The following is a 23,926-nucleotide window of genomic DNA, read 5'->3' as shown; positions in this document are numbered from 1 at the left end:
TCGTCCCCCCCCAGACTAAGGGACAGGAGGATTTAATCCACCCCTGGATGAATCTCCTTACTCTAGTCGGTCATTCATTCTGGAGAGACCATCAGCAATTTGGTAATTACATCCTGACCTGTGATCAATGGTAAAATCAAACCCCTGTAGGCTGATTGACAATCTTAACAATTTGGGATTTTCCCCTTTCATCTGCATTAACCATCTCAAGGGTGGGTGGTCTGTCTGAATCACAAAAGTAGATCCATACAAGTATGGTCTAAACTTCTTCAGAGACCACACAATGGCAAAACGCTCATGTTCTATTGTTGCCCACCTTGTCTTAGGTTCCTTCAGCTTCCTGCTGAGGAAACAGATTGGGTGTTCCCTACCTTTCTCCTCCAGCTGACTCAGAACCGCACCTATGCCTGTATTGGAAGCATCTGTTTGCACAATGAAGGTTTGGCTGTAGTCAGGAGCTCTTAAGACTGGAGCTTGACAAGGGCTTTCTTAAGTCCTTCAAATGCCTTAGTGCACTCCTCATTCCACCTGACCTTTTTGGGGAATCTGGGTTAGGAGACCACATTCAAGGGAGAAGCTACGGACCCATAGTTCTCTATGAAGTTCCTATAATAACCAGTGAGAGCTAAGAAGGCTCTCACTTGGGTTTGAGTAGTGGGGGTGGCCCATTCTTGTACAGCTTGTACTTTGCTAGGCAATGGCCTTATTTCACCTCCTCCTTCCTCATGTCCAAGGTAGACCACTTTTCTCTGGCCAATCGGACATTTACTTACCTTTATGGTCCGATGGGCCTGCTCAAGAGCCTGGAATAAATATCCTAAAACATCAACATGTTCTTTCCAAGTACGCCTGAACACTGCAATGTCATCCAAGTATGCCATGCAGAAGTCCTCCATCCCATTCAGAACTTGCTTAACCATCCTCTGGAATGTAGCAGGTGTATTCTTTAATCCAAAAGGCATTACCGTAAACTGGTAGAGGCCTGCTGGGGTTGAAAATGCAGTTTTCTCCTTGGCATGGTCTGTCAGAGCTATTTGCCAATAGCCTGATGTTAGATCAAATGTACTGAGGTACTTGGTTGAACCAAGTTTGTCTACCAGGTCATCTGTCCTAGGTAAAGGATGGGCATCAGTTTTCATGACTGCATTTAGAGCTTTATCGTCCACATAGAATCTCAACTCTTTGGATCCTGCCTTTGGCACTAGTACAACTGGACTAGACCATGGACTTGTAGATGGCTCTATCACCCCGAGATAAAGTATCTTGTTGACCTCTTACTTTATGTGGGTTATTACATGGTCTGACATACTGTAACTTCTGCTTTTAACAGGTAAACAGTCACCAGTGAGAATATCATGCTGGTCCCAAGGGGTCAAGCCTGGTGATAGTGAAAACAGTGGGGCAAATTTATTCAACAGAGATTTGCGCTCCTCCTTTTGTTCCAGAGTCAGATTGGAAGAGAGATTAACTCCTTCTATCTTCCCATCTAAAGGTTGTCCCCTGAGTAAGTCAGGTAGAGGTTCACCCTCCTCCTCTTCCTGAGCAGAAGCTAGAAGCAAAGCTCCCACTTCTGGGACCTCCTTAGGATTGCCTAAGTCCACCAAATAATAGACCTCTCCAAGTTTTCCCACAACCGTGACGGGTTCAATCCATTTGTCCTGTAAGGCCCTTTGCCTTGTAGGTACCATAACTAGAAATTCCTGGTCTTCAGTAAACTCAACCATTTTGGCCTTCTCGTAATGCCAATGCTTCACCAGAGCCTGACCTGCTTTCAAGTTATCAGATGCTTCTGTCATCATGTGTATCATTCTCGTCCGTAGACCAAGCACATAGTCAGTGACTCTCACTGGCTTGGGGGAAGGAGCACTCTCCAACCCCTCCTTAATTTGGGCCAAGGGGCCTTTAACTGGATGACCATAGAGAAGCTCAAGGGGACTAAATCCATCTCCCTCCTGAGGGACTTCTCTATAAACTCATTTTCTGGCTGCTCTCTGCCACCTCCTCTCCCTCTCATCTCTGATTGCCTAACTGCCATTCAAGATTGGTGTTCCGCCAATGATCTTTGTCTGAATGCCAGCAAGACGGAGTTGCTCCTCCTCATCACACCTTCACCATCCTTTCCTCTCACTCTCTGGCCGGCCTCCCTTGGACCTCCTCCTTCCCCCACCTGCAAGGCTAAGAACCTCTGGGTTATCTTTGACTCCACCCTTTCCTTCTCCGCCCACATCTCTGAGGTCTCTAAAAAGTCAAATTTCCTCCTGCACTTCCTCAGAGGTACTCTGCCTTTCCTCTCCTTCCCCCAGAAGCTCATGGTATCCCAAGCTCTGGTTCTCTCTAGATTGGACTATTGTAACACCCTCTTTCTAACTCTACCTGCCTCTACTCTCCGCCTTCTGAAACTAATCCAGAACAGGACTGAGAGACTTGTCCTTGGCCTCAAGCCCTGGGATCGTATGTCTCCAACTCTGAAATCTCTCCATTGGCTCCCAAGTGATTAAATTCAAAACCCTCTGCATTGTCCACAAGGCTTTCCGGGGCCTGGGTCCAAAAAACCTTCAGCTATCCCTCTGCAAATACCTCCCCTCTTGAGCTCTTTGCTCCTCTACCTCCAACTTCCTCAGGGTCAGTCGTTTTTCAAAGAAACAAACGTGGGGTAGATCTCTATCTTTGGCTGGGGCCTCCCTCTGGAACAGCCTCCCTGCCACTCTAAAACTTGAGGAGAACCATCTCCGGTTCCGGAAGCACCTCAAGACCTTCCTCTTTTCTTCTGCCTTACCTCCCCCTCTCCCCTGCTGATCTGTTCTTTCTTGGCACCCTGCATCTGGCTACCCTCTGTCCTCCGGGCCCAAGTACCTGTTCAGCCTGCCACCCTCCCACACTGCCTCCAGGCCACCCCTTGCACTGGGGTCTGTATCTGTACCCATACAGCACCCCCTTTTTCTTCCTGCACTTATCAGACCTACCCTGTCTGCTGCCTTAAACCTAGCACTTGCAAATTGCTGGCTGCACTACCACTGTTTGTTGCCTTTAATATTTATTTATTGTTATTTATCTGCTTCGCACTTTCCACTTCTCCCCACTTCTATGCATTTTTCCCCTCCCCCTCTCCCATGCACTTGCGCGTTCTTAATGTCACCAGGCCTAGTAAGATTGCTGTTTTGTTCTCCCCTGTTCCCCTCCCTTGCCTTATCGCGCTCTGAAGCACTTGTGTACGAGCGCGATAGAAATAAAATATCAATATCAATAAGCAAATAGAAGGCATGCATTAGAAGGTCCCACTTTTTTCTAAGGCGTTCTTCTAAAGCACCTATCATGCTCTTCATAGTTCTATTAAACCTCTCTACCAATCCATTCGTCTGGGGATGGTAGGCAGTTGAGAACTTGTAAGTCACTCTGCAGTTTTCCCACATGGTCTACATGTAGTGGGACATAAAAACTGATCCCCTGTCAGAGATGACTTCCTTAGGAAAACATATCCTGGTAGAAATACCAAGTAGGGCCTTAGCAACAGCCTGAGCTGTAACAGTCCTCATAGGTATGGCTTCAGAATACCGAGTAGCATGGTCTACTACAACCAATATAAATCGATTGCCTGAAGATGTTGGAGGGTCTAAGGGATCAACAATGTCAATTCCTACCCTCTCAAAAGGGACTCCCACCACTGGGAGAGGCACCAAAGGTGCCACATTCTTGGCTCCACTCTTGCCAGATGTCTGACAAGTGTGACAGCTCCTACAGAATGTATCTACATGAGACCCCAACTTAGGCCAAGAGAAATATAGAGAAAGCCTTTTCTTGGTCTTCTTAAAACTTAAGGAACCAGCCAAAGGAATCTAATGAGCTAACTGTAGGAACTGTTGTCGGATCTCTAGAGGGACTACAAGTCTTCTGTAGACCCCTGGGATAGACTCAGTTGGTTCACTGTAGAACCTGTTTTTCTCTGGCTCTTGCCCGTCCAGCTGGGAAGCTGCCTGTTGGCGAAGTCCTTCAAGAGTAGGACACTCTCTTTGACCTCTGCTGATGTCTGCCCTATAGGGGCCACCTTCTGGCAGTAAAAACTGCAGCTCAGGATGGTCTTTAGGATCCAGATCTCCAACAGGGGAAGGTCTTCTTCCAGCTCTGAATCTTCAGCAGCTGATTCAACCTCTCCTGATTGTTTCTCACACTCAGCCTCAGCTGGTGGAATAGTCACGGGTGTGACTTTGGACAGTCATCTTTGGGATGTCCTTGTTGGAAGCACAGGAGTGCTCTCTTGCTTTTTCTTTGAAACCTTGGGTTTCCCCTTTGTCTCTTTCTTCTTAGAAATAGCAGTTAGTAGTTCCTGTGGGCTGGGTGTTATAGTTTCTTCTGTAACATCCTCTGGAGAGTCAGTTAAGGTACTCTCTCTGACCTTCCTTGTCTGTTCCTGTTTCTAGTTTTTAAGTCATTCCCCAACAGGACTCTCCCAGGCACCTCACTCTGCACACTAACAGCTATCTTGACAGTCATGTTATTGCACTGGTTTAGAGCTGGTAATCATGGAAGCATTTGAACATGGCCTCCAGCAAGCTTAGTGAGGCCGTTAGGTGCCTTAGCAACATCCCCAGGTTTGAAAAAAGATTCATCCACCACTGTAATGCTGTCACCAGTGTCTCTAATGGCAGGGGTCTCCTGAACATTTACAAGTACACTGTCCTTGTAATATTCTTGTGTTATCTGGAATTGAATTATAGACATCTAAATTCTGCTGTTTCCTCAGACCCAGGGACACTAATGAAACACTGGCAGAGACTCCAATGTGGTCTTCAGCCAGTAGTTGAAAGTTTCCACTTGCCATATGTACTCCCCCCTCTGGGAAAAAAAGGCTAAGGAGGCATTGTGGATCCCTGGAGGTTTACTCTTGCATCTGGGATCCCCTTTCACATGGTCATGTGACCCACAAGCTTCTGCTGACCTCCCTCTGGTTTAGTACCATAGGTTTCACAAGCTTGATTTGGTTTCCCTTGTGGCTTACCCTTTCTTCTGTTTGGGGCCCTCTTTTGGATTGGAGGTATTAGAATTCTCTTTGCCATCTTTCTTTTGCTGCTTCCATTCATGCTTTTTCTGAGTTGCACCAGAATCCTTGTGAGTAGCCCTGTTGGCGACACACAAGTCAGCAGCTTTGGCTAGTTTCTTGGGATCAATTTTCTTAGACTCAGCCAAGTGCGGTCTCGGCTCAGGAGAGCAGGCATCAAAAATAGATTCTAACAAAAATAAATTTCTCATTCCTTCAAAAGTGTTACCCTTTACCAAACCATCTAAATTCTTCAAACATTCACACACCCAGGTAGCCCAAGGGGTACCATCATGCTTTTTGAGGGTCATAAACCTCCTTTGGTAATGGGAAGGAGTTTTCCCAAGTCTAGCTATCAAAGCTATCTTCACATTTTCATACTCCAATTTTTCAAGTTCCCACACCTCCATTACAGCATCAGTTGCAATCTGGGGAAGCCTAGACAAAAGCCAAGGAATCAACTGATTCAATGTGAAACCCTGAATCCCATAGTTATATTCAAAAGGAGCTAACCAATCCAAAATATCAAGTCTCACCTCATACATACTCACAGCTTATCTTGCAAGGTATCTTAGGACTGGAAGCCCTAGAAGACTCTGGGAGAGAACCATTTTCAAGAGAAAATATCTTAATTTCAAGAGCATGATGTATATCAATTTCTCTGAGTTAGTTTTCTTGATGTTTACTTTCAGTTCGAATTTGGAGCCTTTTGAACTCTAACTCAAGTCTCATTTTTTCAAGAGAGACACATTCTGGACTCAGTACTGGACATGGTAGGGTCCCTGTGGCTAAAGGTTGAGGCCTAAGAGCTTGTTGAGGTGCAAAGAGGCTCACATCCTGAGACTCCTCTAACTCTTCTTGCTCCTCAAAAAAATTAGAGTTAGACTCTGAATCATTATCATTCTCATCAACATTTTCCACATATGCTGAAGGAGTTGGTGTAACAGACCTACTTCTCGGACTTTGAAATTCCAACAATCTTTCAATCAATTCATTTTTCTTTCCTTTAACAGGGAGGTTCCTGACCTTACACATTTCCTTTAGTTGATATACTGTTAAAATGATCAGGGCCACCTGTCTGTAGGTATCCATATCAGGCATGATAACATTGCTTTTTTAGTGGTGCTTAGCTTTGTGAAGGTTACTAGTTGAACAAAAGTAAAGCAAAACTCTCAATGTAACATCGCTACACTTTATGCTCACCACCTGCCACCAGTTTTAGGCAAACTTTGCATGCAGTACCCTCTGGGACCACTACCCACAACTATGACTACAGGTGTAAGCAAACTTTGGTATAAATCTGTACCACACAGTTGTTGGTAGCGAGCTGAGCAGCCAGGCTTATCTCAAGAATGAATGTGAGCTGTAATGATGTTACGCAGAGGTCTACAATTTCAAGTATTGAAATAGACTCTTATACTCAAGGTTTCCTGGTAAAACATTTATTAATTTATTACACAGTCAGTTAGAAAACATTCACTAAAAGGAGGCAATCAATATCACACAAAAATATACTACAGTACTTCACACTACCCGGTTATGAGGCATTTAAACTACTTTGAAGTAGGAGCAAAATGGCATTCAGAGCATTTGAAGTAGGAGCAAAAAGGCATAAGTTAATAAAACGAATAGTATAGTTACTCAAACAGTGCAAATAGTTTGAGTTCACCAGAGGAGTTGATCCAATGCAATAGGTAGGCCAAAGTCAATGGGCTAGAATCTTGTATAGGTAAAAACGGTTCTTTTAGTTAAACAGAAAAGTCTTTGCCATGGTTCTGAGAAGTAGTTGATAGAAGAAAGATTCATATGTCAGGTCACAAGCTGACTAGGCTTGCAAGTTGCCAAAGTTTCACGCACTTTCGCAGTGAGAGGTAAGTTCTCTCGGTCGGGTTTTCACAGTACCTTATATTGAAGAAAAAGATGCAGCTGGAGACTTCTATTCCTGGCAGTTTCTGCAGATCTCGCTGTTCCTGAGCCTCAGTCGTGGGACAAGAGGGAGGACATCAGGGGACTCCTGCACTGCACAGGGACTGGTCACAAAGCTGGCAAACTTGCAAATCTTTGATTGCGGTAGCTGTAGTCAAGCACACAAACTGGTGTCCTTCTCCCTGGTTATTCAGTTTCCTGCAGCACTCTGAAGAAAATACAACCAGCTCCGAGAATGGTGGCTTATGAGTTGATTGGTCCCACCAACTCAAAGGGAGAAATCATCCTTGAAGGGCTTCTCTGTCGAGATGAACTTGGAGATTTGAACCTGCAGCAGGGCTCCACCGGGAAAACCAATGGTCCAGTAGTTGCAGCAGCCTTCCTCTTCCAGCTCATCTATGTTTCTTTCGTTCCAGTGGTCGACTCTGCCTTCCAAGCCAAAAGACTTGCCTTTTATTTAGTTTTCTCCCTTTCATTCCAGCCTAGCTGCCACTCACCCAGCAGGCTGGCTGTCCTTGCCAGACAGTCAGCCAGCCAATCAGGCCAGGGTGCATTTGGGTCTCCTAGGAGACTAAGCACAGGGAGTTTCGGGCATCTCCCTCACTTCCTGCCCAGCCCAGACACTCAGGCGTCAGAGGCGGTCTTCAGTCCTGAAGCCCGCCAAAGGCGCAGGAACAAAGGGACCAAACCTAGTTTGGCGCGCAGAGACAAACTCTAGAAGGACCTTCCCAAAAAGAAAAGGCAAAAAAAGAAGACCAGGACCGTTTTAAACAAAGGAGGCTGAAGCGCCATGGTTCCCGCGATGTAGCGCTACCGGTATTCGCGGTCGGGAAAAATCATGGTAGTTCGTTGTAAAACCACTGCCTCCAGCCATTTCGAGAGGAAAGGGTAGCATTGGAATGCTACATGAGTTTCCAGACATAGGGGATACTAGGTAACCCCTCCAGCACTCTATTGTAAGATAGGTTGTGCTGGGTCTAGGAATTTAAAAAGACTAGCAGTCAATTTAACTTTACTTTCTCTGGGAAACGGTAGTAGTTTACCCCAGAGAAAGTATTTAAACCTTGGGAGAGCCTAAAAGGCTTCCTTGTGTCACTGCACTGAGGGTGCTGTGTGACACACATGCAAAGATGATGCTTATGGAGTTGTCTAAAACTCTACAATCAAAGAACACAAGAGTAAAACACACATCAAAATACAAGAGAGAGTGGGAAAAAAGGGTCATTCTCTCTCCAGGTAAAAAAAAAGTCCTCAAAATCCAGCAAAGTTGCTGTGGGTCTCTAAGGTGAAGGGAATTAGCACTTTTATGAGAATTCTCCCTAACAATGTGCATGCTGATGTGTGGTTGGAGTGTTCACCTTGACCTTATGTCAGGCATGCCTCTTGTACGGATGTCTGTGTGCATGTCCCATACAGTGCTGCATGTATGTCCATTCAAGCATGTGTGACATCAACGGTGTTCCAGTTGCAATGTGTGATGCGCTGCAGCATGTAACGACGTGCACATGTTGCATGCATGTGTATGGACGTGGCCGTGTGAGAGGTGTGACACATGGGTGCTGTCGGCAACATCATGGACATGTATGGTGTACATGTGCATGTGTCTGAGTAGTAAGTGTGTGGCTGGCCAATACTCCTGGATGGATGTGGGGGGCATGCACAGTTTGTAGGTGCTGACAGTCCCTTGTCCATGGATGTGATTGACTGGTGTGAAGGACGGTCATGTATGTGCTTGTGTGTTAATTGCACGTACCAGTGTGTTGTGGAGGGTGATGATGTTTGTGGCCTTTGACAGTGCAATTCATGTGCATATGTTTTGTGCCATACACACAAATGTACAGTACCCTGATGTATTTTTTTCTATGTTTCCCTATCCACAGCGACGTTGGAAGAAGAGGGTGGAGAAGGTGCTGTGGAGCAAGGCAGCGGGGATGGCTCCACCAGGCACAGACGCAAGGCCCAGTCGGCTCCCAGCAAATATCATTTTCGGGGAGCGAGGAGACTGGTGCCGCGTCCAAGACAATGGCTGCAGCTGCTGAGGGAAGGTCCAAGAGTGGGAGGGAGAGGTGAGGTCGCACAGGGGCAATCCACTGCGGAAGACGGTGGTGAGGCATCCAGGTTGGTGGGGGAGGAGGTGGGTGTGACCGGTGGAGTCCACACTCCAGGGCAGGAGGCAGTGAAGGTCGCCATGGAGGTGCCTGTGTCTATTCCTGCCCCTGGGACCGTGACTGTGCCAGTATTGCACCTGCAGGCATGCCACAGGTGGCGGATGTTTCCACGCAAACGGAAACACCAATACCTGCAGATGTCGCCATTCGGGACAGGGTGGAACCGTTGCTAGCAGGTATCATTAGGCGTACAGGCACCATTCGGGATGATATGTGTTAGCCAGACTTATTTCAAGAATTTAAGTGAGCAGTAGAACAAGTTACACAAAGGACCAACCAATACAGTGATTCAAGTAAACACTTACTCAAGGTTTCTTAGGAAAAGAATGTACATTTATTTACTTAATCATTTATAAAACATTACACTAGCATAAGCAGCTCAATATCACACATTAATACACCACAAAAATCCAACCGGTAAGTAACTAAACAAGTTCAGCTCAACAATGAAGTGTGAACAAAATGGCACTTCAGTTACTTAATAAAGGAGGGAAAAGACAAGGTTATAAGAATAGACAGCCCAAATACATTCCTAGGCAGGGCAAAGTGTTTCGTTAAATACAACCAGCAATTCTTCTCAACAGGCCTGAGCCAAAGTCAATGGTTCAGAGTCTTTTGTATAGGATAGCACAGTTCTGGTATATAACGGTTAAGCCTTTGCCACAGATTTTTAAAGAATTTGGCTAGGCGAAAAGTTTGACGAATGTTTAGGGAAGGACAAGCCTTCGTGGTTGAGGAAAGTTTCATGCACTTTCTCGATGACCGAAAAGATTTCCGGACCGCGTATGCGCAGTACCTTTTTAAACAAAGAAAGCTGTAGCTGAGGCAGTTGTTCCTGGCAGTTCGAGCAGATCTCGCTGTTCCTGTGCTTCAGTCGTGGGGGCAAGAAAGAGGACGTTGGGAGGTTCCTGCACGGCCCAGGTAAGAGGCCAAAAGCTGCAGCAAGATGTCGGTTTAAGGTTTAAGTGCTTTAAAGTTCCCCTGGTTTCCTTCCCTCTGGCTATCTGGTTTTCAACAGCACTCTGGTGAAAATTCGACCAGAATAGGACGGTGTCTAGGACGCTTGCGAGTTGGTTGTTCCCACCAAACTCAAGGGAAGAAGTTAACCTTGAAGGGCTCCTATGTCGTCGGAGTTTCAGGCAATTCAGACCTGCAGCAGGGCTTCACCGGTCGTCCAGGAGTTGCAGCAGTCTTCTTCCTTCCTCTCCACTTCAGTTCTTTCGTTCCAGTGGTTGACTCTGCTTTCCAAGTCCCAGTGACCCGCTTTTAAACAGTTTTCCCCCATTCAGTCAGCCTGGCTGTCACTCACCCAGCGGGGTGGCTGTCCTTGCCGGACAGTCAGCCAGCCAATCACACCAGAGTGCATTCAGGTCTCCTAGGAGACTAATCACAGGGAGTTTCGGGCACCTCCCTCCCATCCTGTCCACCCCAGACACTCTGGCACCAGAGGAGGGCTTCAGCACAGAAGCCCGCCAAAGGGCACACACAAAGGGACCAAACCTGGTATGGCGTGCAGAGTTAAACACAAGAATGACTTTTCCTAAAAGAAATGGGGAAAAAGATGACCCGAGTCTGTTTTTACAGATAGGTCTGGGGCACCATATTGAAAAACATGGCTACCCCTGATTTTGAGCTACCGTTGTTAGCGGTCGCGAAAAATCACGGTAGTTGATCTAAACCACTGTCACCAGCCATTTAAAATAGGAAAAGGTAAGATTTTACTGTTACATGAGTGTTTTGCAACCCCTCCAGCACACTATACTAAGATAGGGTGTGCTGGGTCAGTACACTACTGTCTCCCAGGGCATGTATAGTTAAATTGACTTTACTAGTCTCAGGGAAGGTATTTAAACCTTGGGGAGTCTGAAAGACACCCCTGTGCCACTGCACTGAACGTGCTGTGTGACACATAGAAAAAGATGATGCCACTGGAGTTGTTTAAAAACTCCATAACCAAAGAACACAAAAGTAAAACACATTGAAAATGAAAACCTCAAAGCCCCAAAATATAGCAAAAGAGCTTGATGGCTCTAAGGTAGAGGGAATTAAGCACTTGTGTGAGAAATCTCCCTAACACTGTGCAGGCTTCCAATCGGGGGCTTTCACATCATCACGGTGAGATTGTGCGTCTTGTGAACTGGCTAGCACTTTTCTTGGTCTCGAATTGGGTGCGTGGGCTGGCCACTTCTGCAACCCACTCCTCATCTTCCTCCTCTGTGCACCAGTCGTCCTCCCTGCCGCCTTCCGGCCCAGATACCACTAGGGCCACCTGTGAACCTGTCCCAACCCCAGCGGCCAGTCTGTTGAAGATCACATCCCTGCCAGAGTCGGGAGTCGAGGTTGGATCAGCTAAGGTGGTCACCACGCAGATCCAGCCGGTGACAGGAGCTGTGGCAATGGAGGGAGAGCAGGCACAAAGGAGCAGGGCATGTACACGACAACCCCGGGGGGTGTCGTCATGCCGGAGGCTGTCCTTAAGGAGCAGGAACCGGGCTATTCAGCAGCAGCAGGCACGGCCTAGGAGGCTACATTACTCAGGGCATACCAACTCAGGGAGGCAGGTATGGGCCATCAGGCAGGAGGCAAATGTAGACCTTACATAAAGGATGTCTTCCGTGTTGGAGCGTTTCGGGCAGCGGAACAGGACAGAGCGGCATCGGGCACAGGAGGCACAACTCACCATGGCCAGGACGGAGATTTCACTGCATCAGGCAGAGAGGCGGGCTGAGGTCCTCGAGGAGACTTGCAGGGAGTGGGCGAGCAGCATGTTGGAGTCCCTGCAAGCCCTTGAGGTGAGAGCGTAGGCCCGCCTAGGGGAATTGGACGCAGTGTTCGATGATGCCCTGGCAGAGACATTGAGGGAGCATGGTGAGGAGGAGGACTAGCCCGCTGCCCTTGTAAATAGTTATTTAGTGACAAGTTTCATTTGATTTTTTTTATGATTTTGAGTTTTTTGGACTACACTCCACTTTTTGTACATAGGTGTTTGTGTGTGATTTACCTTTTTGTTTTTTTATGATTTTGAGTGCTAATTGGACTTTGCTCCATGTTTCTTTGTACATAGTTTAGTGGTGTTTTCTTTTTTTCTTATTTTTAAAAATTGCAGGAAATCATTTTTTATTACATTTAGATGATTTTTTATGTGAGTTTTATGGACATGGACCTGTATTGAGACTTTTCCTTTTTTTATGTACATATTTGGAATTTTAGTTTGGACATTTGAACATTTTCTGTGTTTCAAAATGTACATATTTGTATTTATGTTTTGCAGTTTATATGAAATGAATACAACTGGATAATATATTTTGATTTAATTACTGACAGTAATGGCTTCTCTGACTTTTCTTTCAAATGTTTACTGATTTGTTTCTCTGTTTGGTGTCGCAGGTAAGGACCATTGTTGGTTATGTGTGTGCTTACTTGCATGCATGTGTCATGTTTGCTATCCATTTACGTGTTGCAATTGCACATGTGCATGACCACTGGATGTGTGTGAAGGGTAAGTTTCGGTATGCACAGGGAAGTTTCATTTGCTATCACATGTGCACCATCACTGTGTATTGGTCCCCACTGTGTTGGGGGGCGGGAGGTTGGGGTTGGGGTATTGATTGGAGTGTGAAATGTTCACGATATTTGGCCAGGAATTGCTTGATGCAGCGTGACGCAAATGACATGCTTTGACTTTCACATGCATGCGTTTGTGCAGTTTTCATTGTCTGTGCTGTGGTTGGGCATCTTGCACTGCCAGTCACTTTTGGCATTTCTCTGTTTTTGCATTTTTCCACACAAATGCAGCAGTCTCAGTGGTTAGCGCCCTTTCTGATTGCCATGTAGTCATTCAGTACTTCTCTTTGCTTGTGCTTTTGGTACTCCTCTGACCTGCTGAACTCGTGTCAGAATCTACAATGGTCACGTGGCTGTCTTCTGAAATTGGGCAAAGGTCCCCTTGCACATCACTTGCACACCTGCACTGTCTCCCTGGCATCCACCACACTTGGACTGGTTTTATGAATGGCAACAGCCACCTACCTGCACTTCACACCTGCTGTCTGCGCTCAGGCTTGGACTTGACACATGCTGGCCGAAGTTTCTTGATTTTCAACATTGTTCTATTTGTTATGGTGTACTTCACATTTACTGCAATGCCCCCTCACCTGGACCCCTTATCTCCTTCCCCAGTTCCCATGCACTACCGCTATCTGAATGTCACCTGCACAACTACCAAGTTCGTTGTCTTTGTTGTCACTGTGTTCCACATCCCCAGACTCGTTGCAGCTTTTTACACTTGTGTATATGCGCTTTATGTTGGACATGTCATTTGAAGAGATGTCATGTCATGTCCTTCACACATGGAAGGAACAGTGATGTGTTTATCAGGTTATCTGTCCTGGTAATGTTAGCTCATGTTGGCTCTGGCCGTGACAAGCCTAGGCAGTGTCTGTTCATGTGACACACTTTGAGGGTGCTTAGGATTCTGTCACTGTGTGACTATTTCAACATGGGGATTCTTTGCATTAGTTTGTCACATGGACTGCAGGGCCTCACTTTACCATTTTCTTGTGTGATGTGTATGTTGGGAGATGGTTGCAGACAGGAATTGTGTTTGTCTAGCTGCCACACTGAAGGATGTGGCACAGGTGTATGCATTTGTTTCTGTTTGCAGGGTATTTTTATCACAGGAGGTTCTGTTTGGTGTCACTACACGACAGTCAAGGTGCTCGACATGCCATCATTGGAGTGAACATGTGTCACACTTTCAATATCCAACATGCAGGTGATGTCCGGTCGGGAGGGTGCTGCAGGTGGGGTTGCATCACAGGTGATGGGGGAATCCCATGTGGTGTGGGCTGCTCGAGGGGTGTGGTTACAGTTGATGGGGAGGTCCCATGTGGTGTGGGCTGCCTGCGGGTGTGGTCACGGGTGATGGGGAGTCCCATGTGGTGTGGGCTGCCTGCAGGGTGTGGTCACGGGTGATGGGGAGGTCCTATGTGGTGTGGGCTGCCTGCAGGGTGTGGTCACGGGTGATGGGGGTTGGTGGTGGGGGTCCCTTGCGGTGTGGCCTGCCTGTGGGGTGGCATCACAGTGAGTCGTGGTGAGTCGTGCCTCCTGTGCTCGCTGCCACTCTGTCCCGATCTGCTGCCCGAAACGCTCCAACAGGGAAGACAGCCCGAAATGCTCCAACATGGAAGACATCCTTTGTGTAAGGGCCACGTTTGCCTCCTGCCTGATGGCCGATATCTGCCTCCCAGAGTGGTATGCCTCGAGTAATGTAGCCTCCTACGCCAAGCCTGCTGCTGCCAAATAGCTTGGTCCCTGCTCCTTAAGGACAGCCTCTGGGATGATGACACCCTCCGGGGCTGTCGTGCACATGCCCTGCTCCTTCGTGCCTGCTCTCCCTCCATTGTCACAGCTCCTGTCGCCGGCTGGATCTGCATGGTGACCACCTCGACTCCCGACTCTGGCAGGGATGTGATTTCCGCCAAACTGGCTGCTGGGGTTGGGACGGGTTCACAGGGGGCTCTGGTGGTATCTGGGCCGGAAGGCAGCAGGGAGGACGACTGGCGCACAGAGGAGGAAGATGAGGAGAGGGTTGCAGAAGTGGCCAGCCCACGCACCCAATTCGAGACCAGGAAATGTGCTAGCCAGTTCACGAGATGAACAACCTCATTGTGATGATGTGCAAGCCCCCGATTGGAAGCCTGCACATCATCACGAATGGTGCCTGTACGCCTCCTGATACCGTCTAGCAACGGTTCCACCCTGTCTCGAATGGCGACATCTGCAGGTATTGGGGTTTCCGTTTGCGTGGAAACATCCGCCCGTGGAAACATCCGCCCCCTGCGGATGTGTTCAGCCTGGGGCATGCCCGCAGGTGCATACTGGCACAGTCACAGTCACAGGGACGGGAATAGGCACAGGCACCTCCACAGCGACCTGCACTGCCTCCTGCCCCCGGGAGTCTGGAGTGCACCAGTCACACCCACCTCATCACCCCAGCTGGGCCCCATGGACTGGGCTGATGCAGCTTTCTCCTCCTCCCCCGCCAACCTGCCTCCCCACCTTCTTCCACAGTGGATTGCCACTGTGCGATCTCACCTGTCTCTCCCACTACTGAGGAGTCCGTGACCACCTTCGCCCTCTTGGACCTCCCCTCAGCAGCTGCTCCTATTGTCTCGGACGCAGCACCAGTCTCCTTACTCCACGAAGATGATATTTGTGTGACTGGGCCTTGCATCTGTGCATGGTGGAGGCATCCCCACTGCCTTGCTCCATAGCACCTTCTCAGCCCCCTTCTTCCAACGTCACTGTGGATAGGGAGACAAAGAAAAAAAGACATCAGGGTACTGTACATGTGCGTGTATGGCACAAAACATATGCACATGAATTGCACTGGGAAAGGCCACAAACATCATCACCCTCCACAACACACTGGTACGTGCAATTAACACGCAAGCACATACATGACCATCCTTCACATCAGTCAATCACATCCATGGACAGGGGACTGTCAGCACCTACAGAATGTGCATGCCCCTCACATGCATAATGGGACATACACATGTCATTCATACACATCACCTGACAGGCCTGAGGCAGGGCATGGAGCCATCACATCAGAGTCCACTCAATGTCATTGTCAATTTGGCAGCAAAAGTCAAGCACACATTCAAATGCCCCAGTAACATCCATCCAGGAGTGTTGGCCAGTCACACACTCACTACTCAGACATATACACATGTACACCATGCATGTCCATGATGTTGCCGACAGCACCCATGTGTCACACCTCTCACACGGCCACGTCCATACACATCTATGCAACCATGTGCACATCGTTACATGCTGCAGCACATCACACATTGCAACTTGAACACCGTTGATGTCACCCATGCTTGAATGAATACACATGCAGCACTGTATGGGACATGCACACAGACATCCATACAAGAGGCATGCCTGACATAAGGTCAAGGTGCGCACTCCAACCACACATCAACATGCATATGCACTGTGGAGGACAACAACACATGGACACTTATCAGTCGACTCCAGACGGACCTGCAATTCCACGAGTTGGGCGTGCAGCGCTGGGTAGAACCGCAACAGGACCTGCATGTTGTCGGTGGTCAAACGGCCCCAGCGCCCATCTTGGTTCTCACTCGCCTGGAGGAAGCGCCGGGCCTTGTTGTGGGTCCTGGCTTTGTATTCCTCCCAGCGCTTGTGGACATGGCAGAAGTCCCAGGGTGCCACCCCCTCCGCGTTGATGGCGCCCAGATCTTCCTCCATCCTTCCTTGCCGTCTTGTGCTGGTCCGTGGAAGAGGGAATCATAATGCCGCAGGACTTGCTCCACCAGGATGTCAACTTCCCTGGCTGAGAAGCCAACAGCCCTCTGCTTCGCTGCCGGGGGTTGCCACTTGCCTCCAATGATGTTGGGTCAGACATGGCAACCCCCGAGGCAGGTGTGGGTGGGCCAGGTGGTTCTGCGGCTGGGCTGTGGAGCAGTGGTCTGGCATGTTGGGAGTCTTCCTGATCAGCAAAGGTGGTCACAGGTCTGACGACAGGAGCATTGGCAATGGCTGTACAGCAAGCACCAAAATTGCAGGGCACATGGGCAGCAGGCACACAAAGTGGGCAGGGAGCAGCAGATGGCTCGTAGGAGGCAGCTCTGGGCACTTGGAGGCAGGTAAATTGGCTTGTAGGCAGGAGCGTGGGTCTTCCGTGTTACTCGCAGGGGCAGCCGGAAACAGAGTGACTCTGCACGTGTGGAAAGCGGGCGTCAACGTGAAATCAGAGGAAAGGGCCTTAGCGTGTAAGTTACATGACATGCGCTGAACGTTGGGCATGGCGTTCAGGATCAGGATAAAGTAGTGCGTAGGAGACCATCACACGCTTGCGCGAGTCATAGCGGATGAACTTGTGGACTTCCTTTCCACCCGATCTCTTCACTATTGTGACCGTGCGAGTCTCTTGTTTTGGTGGGGTATTGCCTCCTCACACACGCACATGTTCTTTGAGGCTGACGGTGAGTTACATACATATTTCCCACTCTGTGGGTGCCCCTGTGTTTTGCGTAACCCCTTATTTGACATCACGGTAGCTTACGTGTCTTTCGCGTACGTATTTTTTGTGTTGCTGGGTGCAACAGCGTACTGCGTTAGATTTTTTCTTTACACGTGGGCTACCCAGGGGTCGTGTACATGTATTTTTCATATTTGCAGTTCCTGTGCGTTACACAGCCCTTTTATTTTTCCCCATGGGTTACATTGAGCCTTGCTGGGGCACACTGGTACGTTTAACATCACGTACTACCCCCTCACTCAAATTGCCCAGGACAATCGATAGCTGCACCTCCCATTGCACTAAAGCATCAGTGCCATGACTGGGAGGACAACTAGTGGGAAGGGAGGCAAAGGTGGCTGAGGTGGCGTAGGTGACCGAGGTGGTGGAGGTTGCCGAGGTGGCAGAGGTGGGTGAGGTGTCCAAGCTGTCTGGGCCCATGTAGGGAGAGCTATGCCCTCCACCCAACAGGGTCAGGAAGCTGCAGGGGCAGCTGCAGCAACCGCCACCCACGCTTCGGGACACCCAGCCAGGCATGTAGTGCTCCCCACCCGAGTCCACGGAGACGCAGAGGCAGGTGCTATCTGTGCATCAAGCAGTGTCAACTGCTGTACACACCCGCCAGGATCAGGTAGCTGCAGAGGCAGCTGGAGACCTCATCACCCAGTCTCCGGGTCACCCAGCCAGGCCTGTAGTGCTCCCCACCCCGGTCCACGGAGACACAGGGGCAGATGCTATCTGTGCATCAATGGAGAAGTGACGTGCTGTGAAGCGTCTTGGCACCAGCCCCCAGGTACAGCCCCCTGCAAGGGCACCTACTGTCACACCATCAGTGCGTGATGCCACAGCCCAGGCCACCAGTGCTCCAGCCCCTATTGACCCAAGAAGGCAAAGCGTGCAGTAGGCGAACAGGCTCAGTCCCAAAGCATGGCACAGGAGACCCACACGTCGAGGAAGAGGAGCTTTAGTAATGAGGAGCTCTGGATCCTCGTGGACTATGTGCAGGAACATGACATGCTTGTGTGGGCAGGCAGCACACTTATGCCTGCCCAGCGTATGGCCCACTGGCAGTGTGTCGCTGATCATATGAACGCCTTGGTCATTGAGAGGCGCACAGCTTCTGAGGCAGTGAAGCGTTGGAATGACCTCCAGCGCCGAGCCAAAGATAATCTGGGTGCCAACTACGCCTCTACTCTGGTGACTGGAGGAGGGCCACCACAAGAGGACGAAGAACCCAACCGCAGGTCTCACCTTCACCATGCCTATTCACTTGCGTGATGTCAATGTGACCTGGCCTCATGGGATGGGTGTGTCTGGCCTCACTCTGTTCCACCACCTTTGCATCGTAGCACCTAGTGACACTTGTGTGTACTGAGTTTGTGAATTACATGTCATGTCACATCCATTGTACATGGCTCTGGGACAGTAGTCAGCAAGTTCCATCCTATGCAGTTTTCCAGTTCAGGCATGGCTATGCTAAGTGGCATATTTATATTTGCATCAGTGATGTTGGTGAATGAACTATGCCAGGTGCTCGTGTGTGCAGTAGGTGCTATGCACCATGCACTATATGTTGTATTTAGCCTTCCACACACGTCAATGGCTGATTTCATGCTACCCTTCACTTGCATTGACACTGCGTATGTGCGGGAGTTTGTGACATGGCACGTGTTGACTATGTGATGCCTATGTGTGTGGGCTTTGCTATTTACATGGTTCTTCACATATTTTTCTGTCCATGTGCAGGTGATGAGGCACTGGATGCAGAGGAGGAGGAGGTGGAGGAGGAACAGGATACTGAGCCATTGCCAACCACCAGTGGAGGACGTGGTGTGGTAGCCCATGAAGATCCACTGGTGCTACTGGGCATCTTGGCCCTGACTCAGTCTGAGTCCGCCTCCGAGGAAACCTTTGGCTCTGGTGGTGAAACGGATATGCATTCCTCTGGGCTGTCGCAGGTGAGTGCACTGTTGTATCCCAAACGTCTGAAGGGGGACAACCCTCACAGGGCCAGTCAGTGTTGGTACATCCGTCTATGGTGGTTATGGCTGCAGGGTCATGCTCCACAGTATTAACTCCTGTTCCTGGGCCAGCTGATCCAGGGAGAGATGCAGTCCTGCAGCCACAGACAGCGCCATCGCATCAAGGGCCAGGTTCCCTTGGCCCAGGCAGGCATGCGTTTCCTCCAAAGTTGTGGCTGTGTGTTGGCTGGCGATGCTGTGTGGGAGCAGTCCATGTATGCTGTTGCACAACAACAGGCTGCTTCATATGAGATGTTGACTCAGGGCATGGATAGGGTGGCCAATTCCATGATACCCCCCAGCAAGACAGGTGGAGCACCAGCAGCAGGCATTGTGGTCCACATGTCGCTCACACAGGCTGAACATGGTGGCCAGCAACAGGAGTCGACGGGCAGAACTGAGGGATCTGCGCGCATCCATGGCTGCACAGGGTTGGGACCACAGGGAAGCCCTGAGGTTAGAGTATAGGTCCCTCAGGACTACACTGGCTGCACTCTAGGCAGCCAGCAGTAGACAGTCTGAACAGCAAATGCAACTGATGACTCATTCCATCACGGAGGAACTGCGTGCATCCCGTGAGGTGTTGCATGGAGACCTCCGACCCATCATGTTGCAGATGCAAGCATCTCAGTCCTGCATGGCCACTGCCATCGAGGACCAGACCAGGGCTATAGGTGGTGATCCTCCCTTACCACTACCACATTCTGATGCAACACCACAGGGTAGCGACAGCAGCAACAGGTCTCCTGATCCATTCTAGCTGTGTGGCCCATTAACCCATGGAGTTTTTTTTTTCCTCTCAACATCCACACATGTGGGTGTTGACGTGCACCCTGCACCTCCTCCCTCATGGGTAGACCCTCCCACCCCTGTTCCCCCATGGGCATTTTGTTTTTTTTAAAAAATTTTTGTCTATTGTATATTTATGTGACAACGGGCCTCATTTGGAGTGTTGCGGGAAGCAGACTAGGATAGTAGCAGCCCCTTATGGGGGCTCAAATGGAAATGGGGATGTACCGGGTCCGGGTCCCGCAAATGGGAATTACCGGACCCTCCAAGGTCAGAATGGCCCGGTAAGTCCCCCTTTGCGGGAGCTGGACCTGGACCCGGACCCGAGTTTGGGGGTAGCCATGCCCTTATTAAGGGCATGGCTACCCCCAAACTCGTAATGAGGCCCAGTGTGTTGCTTTGAGTGGCAGCCGAGGGCATCCACTGTAGATTCCAGCTGGACCCATGCAAGCTTGTCTTGTGTTGGTACCCTCCTTGTTTGTGCCTTAGGGTCCAGACACATATCCCACTCCTGCATCCCCTTTCCATGGGCTTGCAAGGAGTGCAGCGTGTAAAAGTAACTTCCATTGGGCTTCCATTCTATCTGTGGGCAGTCTCAAGTCCGACCTGTGTATACACCCCTAGTGGGATTCATGATTGTTTTTTTCCAGTGCATGGTTAGCATCTGTTTTTTTTTGTACATTGAGATCCATCCTTTGTTCATGTTCCATCTTCATGTATTGGCTTGACTATCTCCATTATTGTTAGCCTTCCTGCTGTATGCACGTCCCTGTCCCCTTTGGTTAGCAGTGCCACAAGAATATACAAGAGTGCCATGTGCAAGTCATGACACATTGAGGCACATGTGCAATTATGTATGGTCACGGTTAGACAGATTCACTCTTGGGTTCTGGTATGTTGTACTGGCCAATTGATGTTCATGTGTACATTATTAGATTGATGAGTGAGAGTGAGTTATTTGTGAAATTGTTCCGTTGATTGTTGAACGCTTTGTGACAGTAGTTGTAACGCTCACCTGGTTCGCACGGGGGCGCTGGTCTAGTCTGGATTGCTGTGGCCTCTTCTAGCGTGATGCGCAGGACCCAGAACACTGATTGGACAAGACCTCCAAATCGTGCTTGCCTGGCCCGTAGGAATACCCTTCTGCAGATGAGAAAGGGGATTAACAGTCTGCAGAATAGTGTGCTAGCTCCCCCCTTTCCCCCTTCCCCCTTCGTTCCTCTCTAACTTCCTCCAAACCCCGGTTTAAGCTCACCTTATGGTTTGGAAGGAGGAACTCTCCATCCTGCTTCTTGTGCAGGGGCGCGTGTTCGTCCAGTTACTTCACTGGTTTTCAGAATGGCGCTGGCAAAATCCACTTGACTTTCCTGAGCGATGTGCCGTAAGTATGAAAGTTCAAAGTTCAAGTGAGGCCCCCTTTATGTTGTCTTTCTAACCTGTGATCTGTCCTTTATTTCAGGTGCAGAATGAAGGCGATGCGTCGAGGGGTTAAACTGCCGAGGTGAGTAGTGATGAAGGCGATCCCTCTAAATGTCCTTATCATTCCCCAGAAATGTCTCTTGTCCTTTCCCCATAGGGGCCGGGGTACGGTACCTGCCAACGGGGCGGCGCCGACCCGAAATGTGCAAGAAAAGCCGGTAAGTATTATGGCTGTTAATCAGGCTTTCCTTCTGTGTTCCTTCTGCTCACCTTTTGTTTCTTCCTCTCTCCCCTAGGTGCAGAGATATGGCGTCCGATGCTGACAGCCGCGTTGGAGCCGGGAGATGTCTCGAGGACAGGTGAGTGAAGCGTGGCGCTGCAGCGAGCAACGCAATGCTTTTAAATGGAAGTCTTTCTTCTGGGATGCTGGCGAGAAGATTCCGGATGCAGGTAAGAAGTTTGAAATAGTCCTTGGTTTTCACCTTTCTCTTCTCTTCCTTCCTTGCAGGTCTTCCAGGTTCGAGGCGGGCGTGGCTGGAGTCCAGGAGCAGACACGGTGAGCGTTAAGCTGCAGGAAGCAGAACAACGTGAAGCATGAGCTGCTGTCTGGGCATGGCTTAAATAGCCTCCAAAGAAGTCCCAGGTATGTATCCTTCCCCAACTAGGTATGTATCCGTCCCTGGCCACGTCCGAGTGAAAAAATAGTCCCTGTGAAAAAATAGTCCCTTTCAGGTCTCAGGGAGGCATGAAGCGTGCAGCATGGTCTGCATCAGGTAAGTGCACAAAACACCTCCCTTTATGAGCCTGGCGCCAAAGGCGCCAGGACGGAGTCCAAAGAGCCCCTATAAGGGGCCGCTGGGCTTTTACCCGAGGGCATGATGCCTGCTTCCGGGGGTGCTGGGCCTGGCCTGGTGCTCCGGGGGTAGGCATCATGACAGTAGTGTTATGTGTTGGCCATATATGCCTCTGTTTGGACATTGCATGCCATGGCATGGTGTGTCAACCAGGTGACATGAAGTGTGGGAGCATTTAGGTGACATACCGGCATTTAGATGTGTACTTTGGCCTGGTGTTAGTGGCATACCCCATCTTCCATGTGTTCCTTTTCTGCACACCCAATTGAGATACTTTTTTAGTACTAAGGGATGCACACAATGTAGCACTTCCAAGGACACATTCTCAGGGTGTTAAGGTTAAGACAGATGATTGTCCCTTTGTCATCATCAATTGTCACCTGGAATGTGCCAAGGCTGTATGCACTCCGCAGGGGTTGGATTTTAGGTGAGAAATTGTGCCACAAGCTGGGTACGGGCAGCCTTGCCATGTGGCCTTCCCCTCCCATGCGCAGCCGGCCTGCATGTGATTGGGGATGTGGGGGCACCAGCATGTCTACTGGTATGCCACGCCGTCTTGCAACGTTGTGCAGGACACATGCTGCCAAAATGATCCTGCACACTACTAGTGATGCATATAGTAGCTCACCACCAGAGTGGTCAAGGCAGCGGAAGCGCGACTTTAGCACTCCGAATGTGCGCTCCACTATGGCCCTAGTTGCAATATGAGCTGCGTTGCATCTTACCTGGGGTGGTGTGGTTGGGTTCCGTAATTGGCATCATCATGTGGGTGCTCAGAGTGTAGGCACTGTCACCTGTGGAGGTGAGATGGGTTGTCAGTGGTGTGGTTTTGTCTGTGTGAGACACGCACGCATTTGCAGGGCCATTTGTACTCACCAATGAGCCATGTGTTGCCATGCCTCCCAGCTTCCAGGGCCCGGTGTAGGGGTAACATTCTGAATATGAAACTATCATGGCTGGACCCTGGATAGTTTGCATATACAGAGGTAATGACCTGCACGTTGATGCAATGCTAGTGCTTGCGATTGCCATAGATGTGCTCTGTGGCCCTACGTGGATGTAGGGCCACATGGGTGCAATCGATGGCACCAAGCACTTTAGGGAAGTGTGCCACCCTGTAAAAAGTCCTGGACCATGGCTTGCCTTTGTGTGGGTGTTCTGGGCATGTATATGTGCATGCGGACTGAGGGGCATGCAGTCATGATTGCCAACACCTGGTGTAGGCAGTGTGACTGTGTGGTCTGTGAAATGCCCCCGACTATGGCAGTTGTCCGCTGAAATGACCCAGTGGCCAAAAAATGCTGTACATTGAGTTCCTTTTCCAAGGGGCTCAGTGCTTGGGAGCACAGGGTTGGTGATATGAGGTTATCTTCCCACTCTGTGACCAGGTCTAATATGATATGGGGTGGAAACCTATAACTGCCATAGACCTGGTCATCAGGCCTCCCAAAAAGGCTGGGCCTGGGTAAAAAAATGCATGCCCTGGCTATCCTCCTCCTCCTGCGGTGTCCCACAATCACTGCTGCGAAAAATGGTAAATTCATCGTAGTTATACGCGCGTTGGTTTTTCGCATGCCGTTTTTATGCATTGTTTTAGTGCACAGTGAAGCTTACGCCTGCTTTCGCGTGGCAAACGTGTTTCCGGATTAGCGTGTCTT

The 23,926-nt window shown here is 49.4% G+C and overlaps 1 protein-coding gene across 1 annotated transcript in view; it reads right to left on the bottom strand.

The window, feature by feature from the left end:
• LOC138563623 (uncharacterized) overlaps window positions 1-6,133 on the bottom strand; it is a 42,170-nt gene extending 36,037 nt beyond the window's left edge. The window contains exons 1-2 of the mRNA XM_069642858.1: window positions 5,986-6,133; window positions 4,994-5,222 (exon numbers count right to left, since the gene is read on the bottom strand). Coding sequence (XP_069498959.1) covers window positions 4,994-5,222; window positions 5,986-6,133 — 377 coding nt within the window. The remainder of the gene's footprint in view (window positions 1-4,993; window positions 5,223-5,985) is intronic.
• Between the last annotated feature and the right edge of the window lie 17,793 nt (window positions 6,134-23,926).

This window comes from Ambystoma mexicanum, chromosome 1p (assembly GCF_040938575.1).
Source record: "Ambystoma mexicanum isolate Mex_15411 chromosome 1p, UKY_AmexF1_1, whole genome shotgun sequence".
Classification (NCBI taxonomy): domain Eukaryota; kingdom Metazoa; phylum Chordata; class Amphibia; order Caudata; family Ambystomatidae; genus Ambystoma; species Ambystoma mexicanum.
Note: the sequence above shows the minus strand (reverse complement) of the source record. Positions and strands in the feature narration are given on the sequence as shown.